Consider the following 21,114-nt stretch of genomic DNA (forward strand, 5'->3'; position numbering starts at 1 on the left):
CAGAAGCCCTTGAGAACTTATCCTCATCAATAGAGGTCCTATTTGGATCCTGGAGTCCTTTTGGATCTATTGTCCCTATCTCTCATTTCACACAGGCTTTCACAAATGGAGAAAAATAAGTCTGCACTGAAGCAATTAAAATAATTTTTCTGCAAAGAGACTACATGGCTTTTCTTTGCTTTAAAAGAAAACAAAGGAAATAGGTGAATATTTTGTGAATTACCTCAAGCAAGCAGACATGGACCTTTCTCTGTGCCGGTTTTACCTAAATCTCACTAGTAAAGCACACACACCTGAAAAGAAAGGGGAGAAAAACATTTATACAGACTGAGGGCTTTCCCTGAACCAGATCACTACTCCTTTATCTGTGGTCTAGGGAAGGTCAAACTCTGGGATAATGCCTGATGATCTGAGGTGGAGCTGATGTAACTACAATAGAAATAAGTGAGTGAGTGAGTGAAAGTTGCTCAGTCGTGTCCAAATCTTTGTGACCCCATGGACTGTAGCCTGCCAGGCTCCTCTGTCCATGGAATTTTCCAGGCAAGAATACTGGGGTGGGTTGCCATTCCCTTCTCCAGGGTATCTTCCCAACCCAGGGATTGAATACAGGTCTCCCTCATTGCAGGCAAATTCTTTACCATCTGAGCCACCAGGGAAGACCAAGAATACTGGAGTGGGTTGCCTTTCCATTCTCCAGGACAATAAAAATAAAGTACACAATAAATGTAATGCATTTGAATCATCCTGAAACCATCCCCAACCCCTGTTTGTGGAAAAATTGTCTTTCATGAGATCAGTTCCTGGTGCCAAAAAGACTGGAGACCATTGGTCTAGGGGATAGCTATTTCTGGCTAATTCTATAAGGTAATCTGTCCACAGTACAGTTTTGGCCTCTTGGACAAGGTTCATTTCCTTGTTCATTTGTTGTAAAAATGTTTCATAATGAAATAAACTTTCAAACATTGATTCACATTAATGTTCTAACCTGACTACACTCTAAAAATGTCTGCTTTAAGAGGAAAAAGGTTACCTTCTGCCACTGAATGTCAGCACTTTCAATTCAAAATTACCTGCCAACCAAAGCAAAACAAGAATGGTATAAAAGCATTAAAAAATGCTTACTTTTCAGCTTTTTCTTAATTTCCAAAGACTATGCAGATTCTGTTAATCCAAGATGCTGTTTAAAAATACTTTCTCAATAACTTACAAATCAACTGGTCCTCCAACAACTGTTGTGGGAAAAAAATCTGCAAAGATTCATCTACAGAACACTAAAACCTGAAAACTAAAGAATGTGTGCTTTTTCCAGGAATTCATGTACCATTTACAAAAATGTAATTAACATGTAGGCCTTAGAGTCTCAATAAATACCAGAAATTCTATTATTATACAATGCATTATATAATTACAATTCAATAACAAATAAAATGATAAATAGTTTTCCCTTCTCCAACCTCCTTCCCCTTCAAAAAAAGAAAAAAAGAGAGAGAGAGAAAACAAACAAACAAACCCTGTGCCTTTGGAAATAAGAAAAAGAATTTTGTAGGTAAGTCATGAGTTTTAAAAAACCATAATGGCAATGAAAAAAAAAAAAAACATTTAGAGCTTAGTAATACAAATAGGGTACTATGCTTAGTCACTCAGTCTTGTCTGACTCTTTGCCACCCCATGGACTGTAGCCCGCCAGGCTCCTCTATCCATGGGATTCTCCAGGCAAGAATACTGGAGTGGTTTGTTTCCCTTCTCCAGGGGATCTACCCAACCCAGGGATCGAACCCAAGTCTCCCACATTGCAGGTGGATTATGTACCATTTGAGCCACCAGGGAAGCCCAAGAATATCTCTTCTCCAGGGGAACTTCCTGAACCAGGAATTGAACCAGGGTCTCCTTCATTGCAGGTGGATTCTTTACCAGCTACCAAAGTTCCAGGGAACATTTTTAGTCATAAATAACCTCATGTGAAGAGTTGACTCATTGGAAAAGACTCTGATGCTGGGAGGGATTGGGGTCAGGAGGAGAAGGGGATGACAGAGGATGAGATGGCTGGATGGCATCACCGACTCGATGGACGTGAGCTTGAGTCAACTCCAGGAGTTGGTGATGGACAGGGAGGCCTGGCGTGCTGCGATTCATGGGATGGCAAAGAGACGGACACGACTGAGTGACTGAACTGAACTGAACTGAACTGAACCACGTTAAAATATAGATAAAATTGTAAGCTTAGTGTTCTATCTAAGAAATTAGCAGTGGGGGTTGGGGGGCTTCCCTGGTGGCTCAGTGGTAGAGAACCCACCTGTCAATGTAGGAGACACAGGTTCTATCCCTGATTTGGGAAGATCCCACATGCCATGGAGCAACTAAGCCATGGGCCGCAACTATTGAGCCTATAGCCCCGGAACCCACAGCAACTGAGCCCACACATTGCGGCTACTGAAACCCATGTACCCTAAAGCCCGAGCTCATCAAGAGAAACCACTGCAAGAGAACCCCACATACTGCAACTAGAGAGTAGCCCCTGCTGGCAGCAACTAGAGAAAAGCCCAAGCAGCAATGAAGACCCAGGACAGCCATAAATAAATAAAGAAAATTATTAAAAAAAAAAAAGAAATTAGGGAGAAAAAAATAAAGAAGAATGAAAGAGTAAAAGGATAAAAATTATAAAGAAGTAATGGATAAAAGGTATAAAGAGCAGAAAATAATGAAAATTTCTATGGCTCTTTCTGTGAATCTAGCTTAAAACCAATGAGGATACTAGAAGAAGAGGGCTTCTGGAAAATTTTGTTTTTGAACACAGCATATGTGTCAGTTTGGATTTTATGAGGATAGCTGAACTACTAAGAGTGACATGAAATAAGGAATTCATTATAAAGATCAGACTTTACACAATAAGGCAGTGGAAAATACTAAGTACAGAAGGTAGGTTGTTGCTTCTGAAGCTGAAGTTGAATGTATGTCAGCAAGATTGATGACTGAGTAGGTGTGGCATCTAAAGTGGGTTGACAGCATACAATTGACCACATAAAATTGGGTCTTCTGTTTTTCTACTATGATCATCTCTTCACTTTGAAGTATCCAATTCACTTACATCTAATTCAATGATTGATATGTGCAGCTAAAAGTTGGTGATTTGATTTCTATATGTCCCATGTCTGTCTGCAGAGAAGGCAATGGCACCCCACTCCAGTACTCTCACCTGGAGAATCCCATGGACTGAGGAGCCTGGTGGGCTGCAGTCCATGGGGTCGCTAAGAGTTGAACACGACTGAGTGACTTCACTTTCACTTTTCACTTTCATGATTGGAGAAGGAATTGGCAACCCACTCCAGTGTTCTTGCCTGGAGAATCCCAGGGACAGAGGAGCCTGTTGGGCTGCCATCTATGGGGTCACACAAAGTCGGACACGACTGACGCGACTTAGCAGCAGCAGCAGCGTCTGTCTGATGCTACTCCCTTTAATAATTCAGTGCTTTCCTCTCAATGGCTTTTTAATTTTCTTAGGAGAAAATTTAATACTATGTAATATTTCTTATATAGGTAAATCCCATACACTCTAGATTTAAGCCATATTACATTTTGTTTAATTCTTTAATTTTACATCTTCACCAAATTTTGTCTCTTTACATATAGACACTGGCTTTTTTTCTGATTAAAAATGTTCCCAATCTATCCACTAACCTGGCTAAATCTGGCCATTATTTATATATCAGTTGAAATATTCCATAAATTTCTTATAAAGATCATAACCTTCTATAATGTACTCATACCACTCTCTACTTCTTTTGTGGTAAAACAAGTACAATTTTACTTTAGTTCCTTGTTAAGATAACTGCTTTCTGCCTTAGAATATATATATATCCTGTGAAATCAGGAACTGTATTATCATGTACCCCAATGTATTCCTAACTTCCAGTTTAGTAACTGAAAAATAATTAATATTCAATGACCATTTGATGAAGAGATGCAGTAATAGATTGTTATGAAATGAGTTCAAATTGACTTGGACTTTAACTCAAGAAGCTTTTAATACAGGACAACAAAAGAATCTATATAACACAAATAAGGTGTAATATAAATATAGTTAAAAGCAGAAGTCACTTTTTAACTTCTTAATAATTGAACATTGAGAAAATATACAAGACATAAGAAAATGTCTACTTGTTCCTCTATATGTATTCACTGCTGCTGCTAAGTCGCTTCAGTCGTGTCCGACTTTGTGTGATCCCATAGACTGCAGCCCACCAGGCTCCCCCGTCCCTGGGATTCTCCAGGCAAGAACACTGGATTGGGTTGCCATTGCCTTCTCCAATGCATGAAAGTGAAAAGTGAAAGTGAAGTCGCTCAGTTATGTCCGACTCCCAGCGACCCCATGGACTGCAGCCTACCAGGTTCCTCTGTCCATGGGATTTTCCAGGCAAGAGTACTGGAGTCGGGTGCCATTGCCTTCTCCAATGTATTCACTACCCAGTTTCAATTCTTATTAACATATGTCTCATTGTGGTTTTTTCCCTATGCTTCAAAGTAAAACTGCTGAGTGCAAGGGTCAATGGTGTATGTGATTTTATAGATACTGCTAACTGCACTTCTAGAATAAGTTTCAGCATTTTGCATCCGAGTTGCTGTATATGAGAGTGTCTCTAGTCTGGTCAAGACAGTATTTTGTGAAATTTTGAATTTTTGCCAGTATGTGAGAGATGATATTTCAGTATAGTTCTACTTTTTAAAAAAATTTATTAGTATTATTATTTTTTTTTACTTTACAATATTGTATTGGTTTTGCCATACATCAACATGCATCTGCCATGGATGTACATGTGTTCCCCATCCTGAACCCCCCTCCCATCTCCCTCCCCATACCATCCCTCTGGGTCCTCCCAGTGCACCAGCTCCAAGCTTCATGTATCCTGTATCGAACCTGGACTGGTAAGCCAGAAAGAAAAACACCAATACAGTATACTATGCATATATATGGAATTTAGAAAGATGGTAACGACAACCCTGTATGTGAGACAGCAAAAGAGACACAGATGTACAGAACAGTCTTTTGGACTGTGTGGGAGAGGGACGGGGATGTGGGGGGGATGATAGTTTTACTTTTAAAACAGAAGTTCTTCAAATAAAGACAAATGACTTAGTGCATTTATCAGTGAAATAAATATATATTGAGTTGGTCAAAAAAGTTCATTTGGGTTCTTCCATAGCATGTTATGGAAAACTCCAAAGTAACTTTTTGGCCAACCCAATAGTTCTTGGACAGGCCAAAAAAAGGAAAGAAAGGACCAGGACTGAATAAAATAAAAAGAACCTATGCTATACATGTAATCACTGGAGATTAGAAAATTGGTCATCAATTCACATGCTGAGGAGATTAAACAATTAACGAATGTTATATAAAAGCAGAAGATGACAGATTTACCCAGATGGATTTGTTAATTTCCTAAAAAAAGCATAAGTTACCACATTTTCTTAAGCAGAAGAAGAAAACTGAAGACGTCAATAGCTATGGAACACATTGAAAAAGAGGTTAAAGATACTACCCTATAAATCACAGGACACATTCCATTTTAAGTACAAAGTCTTCCAAAACGTCAAAGAACAGATAATGCTAGGGAATAAAAATTCTTTTCTGAATATTTTTACTCATTTTATGAGTCTATCATTGTCTCAGCACCAAAACTGGGTGTAGATAGCACAACTTCAAAACACTACAGGTCAGTTTCACTTGTAAATCTATGTGTAAAACTCCTACATTAAAAAATTAGTACATCAAACCCAGGTTATGATAGTCTCATGTAATATGTTATAAACAGGATTTATGCTAAGTATGCAAATATATTCACATTGGATGCTCTATTAATGGTTTTTAATAGTTGAGATTAAAAGAGGACTTTATTATATATTCTTATTGTGGGGGATTAGATGTTCTCTGCTGAGTTTTTCCATAGTCTCATTAAGGTGGAAAATATAACTAAAGATTCAATTCTTCATAAAATATTTCATAAGTTCTTGTGTCAGATTTCCCTAAATCAATTTGAAACACAGTGTCTGTAATCAGTGGAGGTAAGATGCAGGGTCAGAGCTCTGGGAGCTGAGGGAAAACGGAAAATGATTTGGCTCTCTGAACGGAAACCATTTTCCCTATTCAACAAACCGGCAAACGTCTAATGACAAAGAATCACCATGGGACACGTTAGACCTCCCACAGTCCCAGTCCATTCCCTAGTCCTGAACCAAATAGGGAAATAATAAATTGAGAAAAAGGTGAAATAAAGTGTTGTAAAGAAGAGGTGGTTTGTCTAAGTCAATATTTTTTTTTATACATATAGTTTTACATCTGATGCAGCTTTCTTATAGGAGCATTTGATTTGAAAGAAACCAAAACTTGTTTCAACTTTCTGGAGATCTGCAGAGAAGTAAACTTGGTAGGTTTTCTTCCTTTAGTGTCAAGCACTTGCTTGATCCACTTGCTTGGGATTTCTTTCTTTAAAAAGGATTGGGACCTTTAATTAGAGAAAGAAACTTGGAGCAATGGCTTGTCATGCTTGGATTTACAATTTAGTTGAAATTCTTTTTCCTCAACCACATAATATTTACATCCATGTTAGTCTGGCACATAAAATTTTACTTTGGTTATGATAGAAAATGGTTTAAGGATCTGTATCTGTAATATTTAAGCTAAATTTTAAATTTTATTTTAAGGTCTTCTGAGCAGAGGAGGTTTTCTAGAGGCATATCCATGTGATGCTAAGTTGCGTTAGTTGTGTCCGACTCTGTGTAACCCCATAGACAGTAGCCTGCCAGGTTTCTCTGTCCATAGGATTCTCCAGGCAAGAATACTGGAGTGGGTTGCCATTTCCTTCTCCATAACATTTTATATTTATAGCAGTTTATCCCGGCCCAGTCCAACACATAGACAAAAATGGCACTCAGTAGGCTACAGTGTTACTCTCCCTGAGGATTTCCGGCATTTTTCTTCTCCTCCTTCCACACTTATTAATTTCTCATTCACTTTCACTAATAGAAAGTTGTCATTTCATAGGAGACTGACAAAATTAAAAGATATGATCAAGAATGCTTGCTTAGACCCATAATTACTCCTTTTGGATACAAATTCCCTTCCCCACAAGAGAATGCAATAGAGGATGCCCGTTCCACTCCAGGTGATAGTTAGTGACCTAGATGTCCTTTGGAATGTTTAGGTTATTTCATGACAGCATTTACTGTTCATTCTCTTGATTATTTTTTTACATTCAAAATTTTGGGAGAATCTTTGCAAAGCATCAGATAGCAATAACTCATCTAGAAATTATTATCAGAGAATAAAATTTTCCAGGCTAATATATTTTAAACTTATCTCTTTAAGCAAAATGCATTAACCAAATATATATGACTTCATATGTTTTTAACTAGAAAAGGCCCTTATTATCAAATTCATTTATGGTACATTAAGTAATATTAAATACAATTTTACATCAACTGTCTAAACTCAGCTCCTCTCATCTTTCAATCTGGATAATTCCATTTGTCACAAACTCCTAAACCATATTTTTTAGATTCTATTAGAGACTTTATTATCAAGGATTGTGGAAAGGGTTTTAAAGCCCTGGGATGAGGTTCTGGATGTGTTGCTGACTAGTAATATAATATTGAGCATATTAGTTAACTTTTCTAATACTCTATTTCCACATATGAAAAATGTGGACAATAATCTCCTCCTCACCAGATTATTATAAGTACTCTAATGCACACAAATGTGAAAACACTTCCAAACTAAATAGTTTTGCCCACTGACATTATGCTTTTTACACTATTTTTTACAGAGACTGACCCTTATCACTTCTAATTATAACATAAAAAATGAAAAGTGAGACCAGGTTCTTGTGCTTCTAAACATATTTTTTTTAAGGAATTCTCAAACTCTTATCTTCTTAAAAGCTCTCTCTGTATTCTTCCAGAGAAGCTGCAGAGAGAACATAGGCAGAAAGGATTATTTTATAATCTATTGGCAAAGTGTTTATTTGCTCAGTTGTGTATTATCTTGTAATTCGTGTTTTCACTTATTGTTTATCTCAACTTTTGCCTAATTAGAAGTCATCGTGTTGCTGGATATTTTTAAAAGGAGATATCTTATTTCACTAGGTCCAAGAAATTCTAGACAAAACCTATAAATTCCGTATACTGAATATAATTCATCTTTTGGAAGGTTTTTGAATTGATAAGTAACATGCTACACTTTGCCTTCAAATGATCTACATTAACTAAATCAGATCTTTACATTTCATGGCTGTCACCTTATCTATTGATGTTCTGTACTGTATTCTGGTCATCTCAGTTTACTTCTTTTCATATGATACAATGTTAGTTTCAAAGGACTGTACTTCAAACCAAAACAGCTATAATAACTTCAGAGACAACATAGATTAATTGATTTTAATGATGTGGTAGGGGAAATTAAATAACAGAGAAAGGACAGAGGCAAGAGGAGAGAGACCCTAATAGCAAAAGTCTCAGGTCTTTTCCTTGTAAGTGTGGCCTCTGAGACTTCTCTAAGAATTGAAGCTGCTTGTGGATAATCCCAAATGGATAATGAAAATCAGCCAGGCAATAAAGCAATACAGGATTCTGGATACCTTAGCTCCTCCTATTAATTGTTGTATTTGCAATGTAGATTTATTGTTTTGTTTAGCCTCATATTTGACCCACAAGTGTATAAAATAAAGTGTTGATTTACTGCATCTGCACCTCTTAGCTATCCTTCATCAGTAAGGATAATTGAGAGAAGAATCTCTCTGTTAAAATTATAGATAAAACATTTTCTATTAGAAACAACTCTAGAGCATTTTATTTTATTTTTTTAAATTTTATTTTATTTTTAAACTTTACAAAATTGTATTAGTTTTGCCAAATATTGAAATGAATCCGCCACAGGTATACATGTGTTCCCCATCCTGAACCCTCCTTCCTCCTCCCTCCCCATACCATCCCTCTGGGTTGTCCCAGTGCACTAGCCCCAAGCATCCAGTATTGTGCATCAAACCTGGACTGGCAACTCATTTCATACATGATATTATACATGTTTCAATGCCATTCTCCCAAATCTTCCCACCCTCTCCCTCTCCCACAGAGTCCATAAGACTGTTATATACATCAGTGTCTCTTTTGCTGTCTCGTACACAGGGTTATTGTTACCATCTTTCTAAATTCCATATGTATGCATTAGTATACTGTATTGGTGTTTTTCTTTCTGGCTTACTTCACTCTGTATAATAGGCTCCAGTTTCATCCACCTCATTAGAACTGATTCAAATGTATTCTTTTTAATGGCTGAGTAATACTCCATTGTGTATATGTACCACAGCTTTCTTATCCATTCATCTGCTGATGGACATCTAGGTTGCTTCCATGTCCTGGCTATTATAAACAGTGCTGCGATGAACATTGGGGTACATGTGTCTCTTTCCCTTCTGATTTCCTCACTGTGTATGCCCAGCAGTGGGATTGCTGGATCATTAGGGCAGTTCTATTTCCAGTTTTTTAAGGAATCTCCACACTGTTCTCCATAGTGGCTGTACTAGTTTGCATTCCCACCAACAGTGTAAGAGGGTTCCCTTTTCTCCACACCCTCTCCAGCATTTATTGCTTGTAGACTTTTGGATCGCAGCCATTCTGACTGGTGCATTTTAAATTGATGTTGAGAAGAACCATTAGGATCAGGGTCTACTTTTCTTGCTCCTGATAAAAATGCATGTTTTTCTTTGTAGGTACTTCATGAACCAAGAAAATAAATCTAGGGTGGCTGAGTTTGTGTTGCTGGGGCTCTCCAGTTCCTACAAGCTCCAGTATTTCTTCTTCATGTTGTTTAATTTCTTGTATATCATCATTGTGCTGGGCAACCTCCTCATTGTACTCACAGTGATCTCTGAACCTGCCCTGCATACACCTATGTACATAATGCTCAGTAATCTTTCCATTCTTGATGTCTTTCTGGCCACTTATGCAACCCCCAAGATGATTCATGATTTCCTTCATGAACCCAAGACCATCTCCTTCGAGGGCTGCATGGCCCAGATATTCTTACTCCATGTCTTTGCTGGTGGTGAGATGGTGCTCCTTGTAGCTATGGCATATGACAGATATGTAGCCATATGCAAACCTCTCCATTATGCGACCATCATGAACTTGTGCAAATGTACAGGTCTGGTAGTAGGCTCTTGGGTGATTGGGGTCATGCACTCGTTGAGCCAATTAGCTTTCACTGTAAACCTCCCCTTCTGTGGTCCAAATGTTGTGAACAGTTATTACTGTGACCTTACTTTAGTCATCAAACTTGCCTGTACGGATACGTATGTCCCTGAAGTGTTGATGCTTTTGGATAGTGGTCTCATGGGAGTGGCTTCATTCTTGCTGTTGCTGGTCTCCTACACAGTCATCCTGGTCACTGTGCAACGTCGTTCCTCAACGGACATGACCAAGGCCCGCAGCACTCTGACTGCCCACATCATTGTGGTTACCCTCTTTTTTGGGCCCTGTATCTTCATCTATGCCTGGCCTTTCAGCAACTTCCCAGTGGATAAAGTCCTTTCTGTGTTCTCTACAGTTTTCACACCTATATTGAGCCCCATAATCTACACATTGAGAAACAAAGAGGTGAAACTGGCAATGCATAAACTGAAGACCCGCTATGTATGTTCTAGGCTCCCTTCTCAACTCTCTGTCCTAAGACTAGATGTGTTGAGTTGAGTAGACAGAAATACACTTGAGGAAACACAGATTGTCTCTTTTCCTGGTGACCACCATCATTTTAAAAAATACTTTATTTGCTCAAAGTGATAAAGATAATGTATGTTCTTTGTTAAATATCTATTGTAAAGAAGCTTCCATACAATTATGCATTCTCTAACCACAATTATTTTTGATATAGTTTTATAGTTTATAGTTAATTTGCTTATATTTGCTACCCAATGTCAGTGAAAAGATATTTCACAAACTATTGTATAATTTAAATTGTATGAATATGTTACCTGCACAAACACAGACATGTAGATCAATGGAACAGAACAGAGAGCCTAGAAATAAAAACATCTAATTATGGTCAATTATTGTTTAGTCGCTAAGTCATGTGCAACTCTGTGACCCCATGGGCTGCAGCATGCCAGACTTCCCTGTCCTTCACTTTCTCCTGGAGTTTGCTCAAATTCATGTCCATTGAGTCAGTGATGTTATCTCATCTCTCATCCTCTGCTGCCCTCTTCTTTTGCCTTCAGTCTTTCCCAGTATCAGTCTTTTTCAATGAGCTGGCTCTTCTTATTAGCTGGCCAAAGTATTGGAGCTTCAGTTTCAGCATCAGTCCTTCCAATGAATATTCAGGGTTGATTTCCTTTAGGATTTATTGGTTCAATCTCCTTGCATTCCAAGGGACTCTCAAGAGTCTTCTTCAGTACAACAATTCAAAAGTAGTCACTCTTCTGCGCTCAGCAATTCTGTGCTCACAACCACACATGAGTATTGGTAAAAACATATCTTTGCCTATACAGACCTTCGTTGGCAAAGTGATTTCTTTGCTTTTTAATATGCTGTCTAGGTTTGTCAGAGCTTTCCTTCCAAGGAGCAAGGATCTTTTAATTTCATAGCTGCATTCACTGTCTGCAGTGATTTATGGTCAATTAGTCTACAACAAAGGAAGCAAGAATATACCATAGAGAAAAGACAGTCTTGTCTATTCAAGGCACAGCCATTTACTTTTCTGTACTTTGTTAGCAGATGAAGAATTATTCAAATAAATGCTGTTTTAACTTCGGGAACATTTTTGTCTGTTTCTTTCTTCTCATTTTATAGTAATTAATCTGTTATCCTGCAATTAATATTTCCCTCTTCCAGTATTAATTAGTCATTCTAATGATAGTGTATTATCCTTTTAAGTAGTCTTTTCCCAGTTATTTTTAAGGGATATTGGATCAATACATACATTTTATGTATCAGAATATGTGGTAGAAAACACGATTATAACAACTAGTAGAATATTCACCATGTGAAAAGTATTACTCTAAACACACTTCATTTTGTTAAAAAAAAATAAAGGCATTCTCTTCAATGAGTGGTGCTGGAAAAACTGGACAGCTACATGTAAAAGAATAAAATTAGAACATTCCTACACCACATGCAAAAATAAACTCAGAATATATTAAAGACCTAAATATAAGACTAGATCCATAAAACTCCTAGAAGAAAACATAAGCAGAACACACTTTGACATAAATCATAGCAATATTTTTTGGATCTATCTCCTAAAGCAAAGGAAAAAATAAGCAAATGGGACCTAATTAAACTTAAAAGCTTTCTCACACCAAAGGAACTCATCAACAAAACAAAAACACAACCTACTGAATGGGATAAAATATTTGCAAATATGACTGATAAGGGGTTAACAGCCAAAATATGTAAGAAGCGTCATACAATTCAGCATCAAATAAAGCAATGTCCTGATTTAAAAATGGACAGAAGAACTGAATAGACATTTCTCCAAAGAGGAAATGCAGAAGGCTAATAGGTATGTAAATAACAAGTGGGGAGGATCTGGAGAAAAGGGAACCCTTGTGCACTGTTGATGTGAATGTACATTGGTATAGTCACTGTGGGAAAAAGTATGGAGGTTTCTCAAGAAACTAAAGAATAGAACTACCATATGACCCTACGATTTCACTTCTGAATATATATTCAAAGAAAACCTCCTTCCCCAAACACTACTTCAAAATGATACATGAACCCCAGTGTTTGTGGCCTCATTATTTACTATTGCCAAGATATGGAAGCAACCTAAGGGTCCATCAACAGGTGAACAGATAAAGAACATGCAGTATATCTATATACATTGGAATACAGCTCAGCCATTTGCACCAACATGGATGAAGTTTGGGGGTGTTATGCTAAGTGAAATAAGTCAGACAGAGAAAGAAGCACTGTATGATATCACCTATATGCAGACCCATAAAAGATTTATACAACACAGATATGAACTTTAGATACTTGGCAATAAGACAAGGACAGCAAAGGATGAGATGGTTGGATGGCATCACTGACTCAATGGACATGAGTTTGAACAAACTCTGGGAAATAGCGAAGGACAGGGAAACTTGGTGCGCTGGAGTCCATGGGGTCACAAAGAGTTGGAAATGACTAGGTGACTGAACAACAATAACAATAAAATTAGAACAAAACCTCCATCATATATGTTATTAATCAGGTAATTACTGAGTCCTAAAGTGGATGTTCAAGCTGGTTTTAAAAAAGGCAGAGGAACCAGAGAGCAACTTGCCAATATCTGCTCAGTTCAGTTCAGTTCAGTCGCTTAGTCATGTCCAACTCTTTGCGACCCCATGAATCGCAGCACGCCAGGACTCCCTGTCCATCACCAACTCCCGGAGTTCATTCAGACTCATGTCCATCGAGTCCGTGATGCCATCCAGCCATCTCATCCTCTATCATCCCCTTCTCCTCCTGCCTCCAATCCCTCCCAGCAGCAGAGTCTTTTCCAAAGAGTCAACTCTTTGCATGAGGTGGCCAAAGTACTGGAGTTTCAGCTTTAGCATCATTCCTTCCAAAGAAATCCCAGGGCTGATCTCCTTCAGAATGGACTGGTTGGATCTCCTTGCAGTCCAAGGGACTCTCAAGAGTCTTCTCCAACACCACAGTTCAAAAGCATCAATTCTTTGGTGTTCAGCTTTCTTTATAGTCCAACTCTCACATCCATACATGACTACTTGAAAAACCATAGCCTTGACTATACAGACCTTTGTTGGAAAAGTAATGTCTCTGCTTTTTAACATGCTATCTAGGTTGGTCATAACTTTTCTTCCAAGGAGTAAGCGTTTTTTAATTTCATGGCTGCAATCACAGTCTGCACTGATTTCGGAGCCCAAAAAATTAAAGTCTGTCACTGTTTTCACTATTTCTCCATCTATTTGCCATGAAGCGATGGGATTGGATGCTATGATCTTTGTTTTCTGAATGTTGAGTTTTAAGCCAACTTTTTCACTCTCCTCTTTCACCCACATAAAGAGGCTCTTTAGTTCTTCTTTGTTTTCTGCCATAAAGGTGGTGTCATCTGCATATCTGAGGATGTTGATATTTCTCCCAGCAATCTTGAATCCAACTTGTGCTTCCTCCAGCCCAGCATTTCTCATGATGTACTCTGCATATAAGTTAAATAAGCAGGGTGACAATATATAGCCTTGACATACTCCTTTTCCTATTTGGAACCAGTCTGTTGTTCCATGTCCAGTTCTAACTGTTGCTTCCTGATCTGCATACAGGTTTCTCAAGAGACAGGTCAGGTGGTCTGATATTCCCATCTCTTTCAGAATTTTCCAGTTTATTGTGATCCACACAGTCAAAGGCTTTGGTATAGTCAATAAAGCAGAAATGTTTTTCTGGAACTCTCTTACTTTTTTGATGATCCTGTGGATGTTGGCAACTTGATTTCTGGGTCCTCTGCCTTTCTAAAACCAGCTTGAACATCTGGAAATTCACAGTTCACATATTGCTAAAGCCTGGGTTGGAGAATTTTGAGCATTACTTTACTAGCGTGTGAGATGAGTGCAATTGTGTGGTAGTTTGAGTATTCTTTGGCATTGTCTTTCTTTGGGATTGGAATGAAAACTGACCTTTCCCAGTCCTGTGGCCACTGCTGAGTTTTCCAAATTTGCTGGCATGTTGAGTGCAGCACTTTCACAGCATTATCTTTTAGGATGTGAAATAGCTCAGTGAAACTAAGCCATGCCATGTAGGGCCACCCAAGATGGATGGGTCATCGTGGAGAATTCTGACAAAACGTGGTCCACTGGAGAAGGGAAAGGCAAACCACTTCAGCAGTCTTGCCTTGAGAACCCCATGAACAGTATGAAAAGGCAAAAAGATAGGACACCAAAAGATGAACTCCCCAGGTCAGTAGGTGCTCAATATGCTACTGGAGATCAGTGGAGAAGTAACTCCAGAGAGAATGAAGAGACGGAGCCACAGCAAAAACAACACCCAGTTGTGGATGTGACTGGTGATGGAAGCAAGGTCCGATGCTGTAAAGAGCAATATTGCATAGGAACCTAGAATGTTAGGTCCATGAATCAAGGCAAATTGGAAGTGGTCAAACAGGACATGGCAAGAGTGAACGCTGACATTCTAGGAATCAGTGAACTAAAATGGACTGGAATGGGTGAATTTAACTCAGATGACCATTATATCTACTACTGTGGGCAGGAATCCCTTAGAAGAATGAAGTAGCCATCATGGTCAACAAGAGTCCAAAATACAGTACTTGGATGCAATCTCAAAAATGACAGAATGATCTCTGTTCGTTTCCAAGGCAAACCATTCAATATCACGGTAATCCAAGTCTATGCTCTGACCAGTAACACTGAAGAAGCTGAAGTTGAACGGTTCTATGAAGACCTACAAGACCTTTTAGAACTAACATCCCCAAAAGATGTCCTTTTCATTATAGGGAACTGGAATGAAAAAGTAGGTCCACCTTAGGTAATAAAAAAATGTATCTTAGACTATCTTCTGATCAATGGAAGCTCTGGTATTTTTATCTTTCTCTGGAAAGTCCTTATAGTGAGGCTTGCTTATTTTAAGGAGTTAAAGTGAGGGATAAGATATCTCCTATTACAAGGAACATGCAAAAGAGATTAGCTTATTTATAAGGTGTCCTTAGTCTGGTATTCAGAGAAGGCAATGGCAACCCACTCCAGTACTTTTGCCTGGAAAATCCCATGGACTGAGGAACCTGGTAGGCTGCAGTCCTTGGGGTCGCTAGGAGTCACACATGACTTAGCAACTTCACTTTCACTTTTCACTTTCATGCATTGGAGAAGGAAATGGCAACCCACTCCAGTGTTCTTGCCTGGAGAATCCCAGGGATGGGGAAGCCTGGTGGGCTGCCGTCTACAGGGTCGCACAGAGTCGGACACGACTGAAGCAACTTAGCAGCAGCAGCAGTAGTTGGGTATTAGACTAACTAGATGAAATAGAAATTTCATAGAGTTATCTCAGAGGTTTGCTGAAAAATCTCATTCCTGGCCTTCCCTCACCCTTTCAGTGATATTTAAAAGGTATTTGTAAAAAAGACATGCATTAATATGTGTCTTCATAAATACATATTAAAAAGATGAAGAGCCCATTAGAAAATGGGCAAAAGACATGGAAAAACAATTGTGGAGTGAAAAAAATACAAGTGGACAATTCAGGGATTAGTGGTTAACTCCACTAATAATCATTAAATACATTCATATATCAGTGAGATGAGTTTTCTTTTCTTTGGGGAGCTGTGTTGTGTGGCTTGTAGCATCTTAGTTTCCTGACCAGGGATTGAACCCAGGCCCACAGCACTGAAAGCATGGAGTCCTAACCACCGGACTGCCAGGGAATTCCCAAGATGCATTTTTCATGTAGCAAATTAGCAAAATTAAAAAACCAAACTATAATACACTGTCTTGTCAAGAGAATGGGAGGTGAAGAATGGGCATTCTGATATATCATTTTAGTGAGATAAATTTTGGTATAGTTAATTTAAAAACTCTGACGTGCATAATTATAATGATGTATCCTAAATAAATAATGTATATAATCATAAAATTATGTTGCAGAAACCAGTCCTTGAGAAACCAAACACCACACTTGGAGAGTTGGAGAACTCAGGTTTATTACACTGGTGGGCCCAGAGGAGTTAACACGCTAAGCTCTGAGCCCTGAACAAAGGGGTTACAGAGCTTTTATACATGGACAGGCATGATTAAGTGGGTTTGCCGGTTCGCAGGGGCTGGGCGATTGCAAAGAACAGGACAAGGGTAAGTGAGATAAGCTCCAGTTCCTAGTTTTGTGAGTCCCCACTTTCTGAGACCTACGTGATCCAGACTTTGCAAGGAGCAAGCTGAGTTACAGAGGCAGAAGAAGCAGGAGGTTATGTAAAATTTTAATGTTTTCTCTTCAGTTATAGCTAAATAAAAGCAAGATACAGGGAGGGAGGAGGGAGGAGGGTTCAGGATGGGGAACACGTGTATACCTGTGGTGGATTCATGTTGATATATGGCAAAACCAATACAATATTGTAAAGTTAAAAAAGAAAAGAAAAAAAGCAAGGTTATTATATATTAATAATATAGAAAATTAAAAATGTCCGTATAATAAAATACAACAAATACATTTAAAAAGTCGTATAAAATTATTATACTGACCTGGGAGATATTTATTATATAATGTTAAGTGGTAGGTTTAAAATAATATGTACTGTGTATATAATGGTATACCTTTTATATATACAGTTATCTCTGTGTTCTCATTACAGATAATTTTTATTCTTATTCCTTACTTGACTTTTCTAAATTAAAAAATAGAATCGTTAATTAAAAAGTGGTTTACTTTTTTTTTCTGATTGGAAAGATAATATATACTCATTGCAGAGCAACAACAACAACAACAACAACTTCAGCAAACATAGAAATGTATAAGGGATAAATTTATTGCATTCTTTCACTCAGAGATAACCACCGTTAACACTTTAGGGTAGACCTTTATAAGCTTTTCTGTGTATATAACACTAGCAAGAGTTTTGTATACAGATGATTTTAGTACATGGGTCTCAGACTGCTCTAAAAAGTTTCCTCAATTTCAGATCGAGAAACAGAGGTTTGGACAGTTAAGTGTACTACTTTATCTGACTGCAGGTTTTACTAGCTATCTGTGGAAAGGAGCATGATGACCTTGAATTCTTAAGTTGGAGCAGTCAAAAGGGGAGAGATCCACTGAGTTGGTGGACAAAGGAAAATAGAGACAGAGGAACTAAATGAAGGGTAGTGATAGTCGCTCAGTTGTGTCTGACTCTTTGTGACTACAGGGACTGTAGCCCACCAGGCTCCTCTGTCCGTGGAGTTCTCCAAAGATAGACTTTATTTACTATTTTGATTATTTTGCCTAAGGTGAAAAATAGTCTCTGTGTAAAGAGGTGCCACTAAAGTGCATGGAATAACCATTCTCTTAAGTGGGATGATATCAAATATCACACTTTGATACTTAAGTACTACATTAATTAACACATGCAAATATTTTATCATAGATGGAACAAAGGCATTGTACCTAACAACTACTGAATATCTTTTATGGGCCAAGTATTGTTATAAGTTTAACAAAGGTGGACCTTATGAGGCCTTCCCCAACAGGCCTTCCCCCACAGCCTCTGCTTTAGCTACTCTCTGAAGTACCTAGATAATAGTATTTGATGCACATTTCCTGAGTTGTTTTATCCAGTGGAAGATGTTAAGTACTTGATGCCCAGGAGCACGTAGCCCCAGGCCTCCTGGAGCCTAAGGATTGATGCTGTTAACCCTTATAACACTGCCCTGTTACCTTGCCGTCAGCCAACCAGAGGACTGTGCATGAGATGGATGATCACAAACCTTGCAGCCCTTATCCCTCATCTGGCTTTTAAAAATGCCTGTATTTCTGGGCTTGAGTCACCAGTCTCCTTTCATGGCCCTTCTATAAAGCTTTCTCTGCTACAAACTCTGATATTTTGGTTTGTTTGACCTCTCTGTGTGTCAGGTGCATGAACTTGGGCTGACAGTAAGTGTTTTATCTATTAATATTATATTATAGATATTCCCTACAATCCAGAAATAGGGCATATCAGTGAAACATTTGCAAGCAAAAATGGCATAAAGTGAAGCAGTAATTACCAGAAGACATAACTTGCTAATGGATGCACAAATGACCTGAGATAAAACACAGATGCTCACAGATACAGTTCACAGGTATGATGGCCAGATGCTAAGAACCTAAGTGTAGTCCTGGGAAGAAGCTTGGCAGTGCCGCTTCTTGCTATTCAAGGATCCTGAAGCCTCTATAACAATTCACTGTAAAACAAATGCCAAACACTATTTTTGCTTTTCTCCTTTTTTTATAAAAGCAAAAGTCTTCTTCAAATTTAAGTTAGCAAAACAGGCAATAATATAAGTCTTTTTATGTAAGGCAAACTTTCAATAAGCAGGGACACTTGTAATTCTTTTAATCTTTACAAAAATCCTAGGAGTCATATATTATAATTTTCTCCAGTTTACAGTTGAAAGCCCAGAGTTTAATTAATATACCCAAGGTCATATTGCTAGAAATTACAAGACAATTTTTTGAAAGCTGTCAGTATGAGTCTAGAGTTTCTTTCCTGTTTCAGAAATTGTGATGATTGGTAAACTTCTATTTTTAGAATAAAACTATCATGCTCTGATGCAGAGATAAAAGCTGAGTTATCCAGTCATTAAAAAATAAATGATTGCATACAACATGTATTTTATGTGCTAATAAGGAAGTAAGTATGTTGAGAGGGATTTGACACCAAGATTGGCCTTGCTCATTTTCTCTCCCAATCCTATGATGTATTTCTATTTCACTTTACAGGAACATTTCCGATCCAATTTCAGAAATTTGAAACCATGGACCAAGAAAATAATTCAGGAGTGACTGAATTTGTATTGCACAGTCTTCCAGGTTCTCGAGAGCTACAACTTTTCTGTTTTGCATTTTTTACACTTTTCTATTTATCTATTGTGCTGGGGAACCTCATCATAGTGCTCACAGTCTTCTCTGAACCTTCTCTACACACACCGATGTACTTTCTACTCAGTAACCTCTCCTTCATTGATGTGTGTCTGTCCACTTTTGCTACCCCCAAAATGATTGTTGACTTCCTCGTGGAGCACAAGACCATCTCCTTTGAAGGCTGCATGGCCCAGATATTCTTCCTGCACATCTTTGCCGGTGGTGAGATGATGCTTCTTGTGGCCATGGCATATGATAGATACGTGGCCATATGTCGCCCCCTGCATTATGCCACCATCATGAATGTGCACAAGTGCATAAGCCTCGTGGTGGGCTCCTGGCTCACTGGGGTTCTGCACTCAGTAAGTCAGTTGGTCTTCACAGTAAACCTCCCATTCTGTGGCCCCAACAGAGTGGACAGTTTTTTCTGTGACCTTCCCCTGGTTATCAAACTTGCCTACACAGACACCTTCACTCTTGAGGTTCTGATGCTTTCAGATAGCGGTCTAATGGCCATGTGCTCCTTTGTGCTCTTACTGGTCTCCTACACAGTCATCCTGGTCAGTGTGCGGCGGCATTCCTCAGCGGGCATGGCCAAGGCAAGGGCCACCCTGACTGCCCACATAGCCGTAGTAACCCTCTTCTTTGGGCCCTGCATCTTCATTTATGCCTGGCCTTTTAGCAGTCTCCCAGTGTATAAGTTTCTCTCAATATTTTATACAGTTTTTACTCCTCTTTTAAACCCCTTGATCTATACCTTGAGAAATAAGGAGGTAATATCAGCAATGCCAAAACTAAGGCACCGACAGGTGAGTTCCTAATGGTCTTCCAGTTCTCCTTTGTGGCAAACAGCAGCCCATAATAATAGCCAGGTTAGTGTACCTTCTTCTGTGAATTAGTTATGTCTCAAATACCATAGGACACATTTTCTTCCTTTTCATATCTTTTGCTTACAGAACAGCAAACTAGCCATCTTAGATAATAGAAGAATAGGACAGCCTGTCTTTTGCTTGTGAAATAATTTTTTTAATTTCATGGCAAAATTATTTATAGTGTTGGGAAAGGCTGTATTTTCCCTTTTATCCCCTTTGAGGTCTTGTGGATAAACTAGTAATAAAAGTGACACAAAGCAAATTAACAGGAGAAAAACACATTTTAATTCATCCACATGAAACTCTCATAGAAATGAAACCTAATAAGAGGCCAAAGCAGGCAGATTTCATACATTTTAGACAAAAAACAAACAAACAAAAAACAATAAATTTGTGAGGAATTGACAGGACAAAGAAACTTAGGATTTGGGTGCCCAATTAATGAAGAATCTAAACAGAGTTTGCACTTGGGGTAGTAAATTAAAGAAGTAACAAGGTTTGTTTCTGTAGGCTTCTTGATCCACTTCTGTCTTTGGTGATAAGGGTATCCTTCTACCTCCAGATACAGAGGGTGCAACCCCTCATATAAGAGATTTTCTACTTTCAGCAGACAGAAATGCGGGTCAGTCAGGGTGTCCTTCTTGCACTGGTCATTTCTTAAGTAACT

General features: G+C 38.4%; 2 protein-coding genes across 2 annotated transcripts; both read left to right on the top strand.

Moving 5' to 3' along the window:
• Positions 1-9,521: 9,521 nt before the first annotated feature.
• LOC133255377 (olfactory receptor 4K15-like) lies at positions 9,522-10,741 on the top strand. The gene has a single exon (XM_061429836.1). The coding sequence runs from the start codon at positions 9,739-9,741 to the stop codon at positions 10,735-10,737; it is 999 nt and encodes a 332-aa protein (XP_061285820.1). The 5' UTR covers positions 9,522-9,738; the 3' UTR covers positions 10,738-10,741.
• Positions 10,742-19,469: 8,728 nt separating this feature from the next.
• Positions 19,470-20,396, top strand: LOC133255379 (olfactory receptor 4K15-like). Its single transcript, XM_061429837.1, has one exon. The coding sequence runs from the start codon at positions 19,470-19,472 to the stop codon at positions 20,394-20,396; it is 927 nt and encodes a 308-aa protein (XP_061285821.1).
• The last annotated feature ends 718 nt before the right edge of the window (positions 20,397-21,114 follow it).

Source organism: Bos javanicus, chromosome 10 (assembly GCF_032452875.1).
Source record: "Bos javanicus breed banteng chromosome 10, ARS-OSU_banteng_1.0, whole genome shotgun sequence".
Classification (NCBI taxonomy): Eukaryota; Metazoa; Chordata; class Mammalia; order Artiodactyla; family Bovidae; genus Bos; species Bos javanicus.

Bases quoted from the DNA above. Each gene is read 5' to 3' on its own strand.
- LOC133255377 (XM_061429836.1), top strand. From the start codon at position 9,739: ATGCATGTTTTTCTTTGTAGGTACTTCATGAACCAAGAAAATAAATCT.
- LOC133255379 (XM_061429837.1), top strand. From the start codon at position 19,470: ATGGACCAAGAAAATAATTCAGGAGTGACTGAATTTGTATTGCACAGT.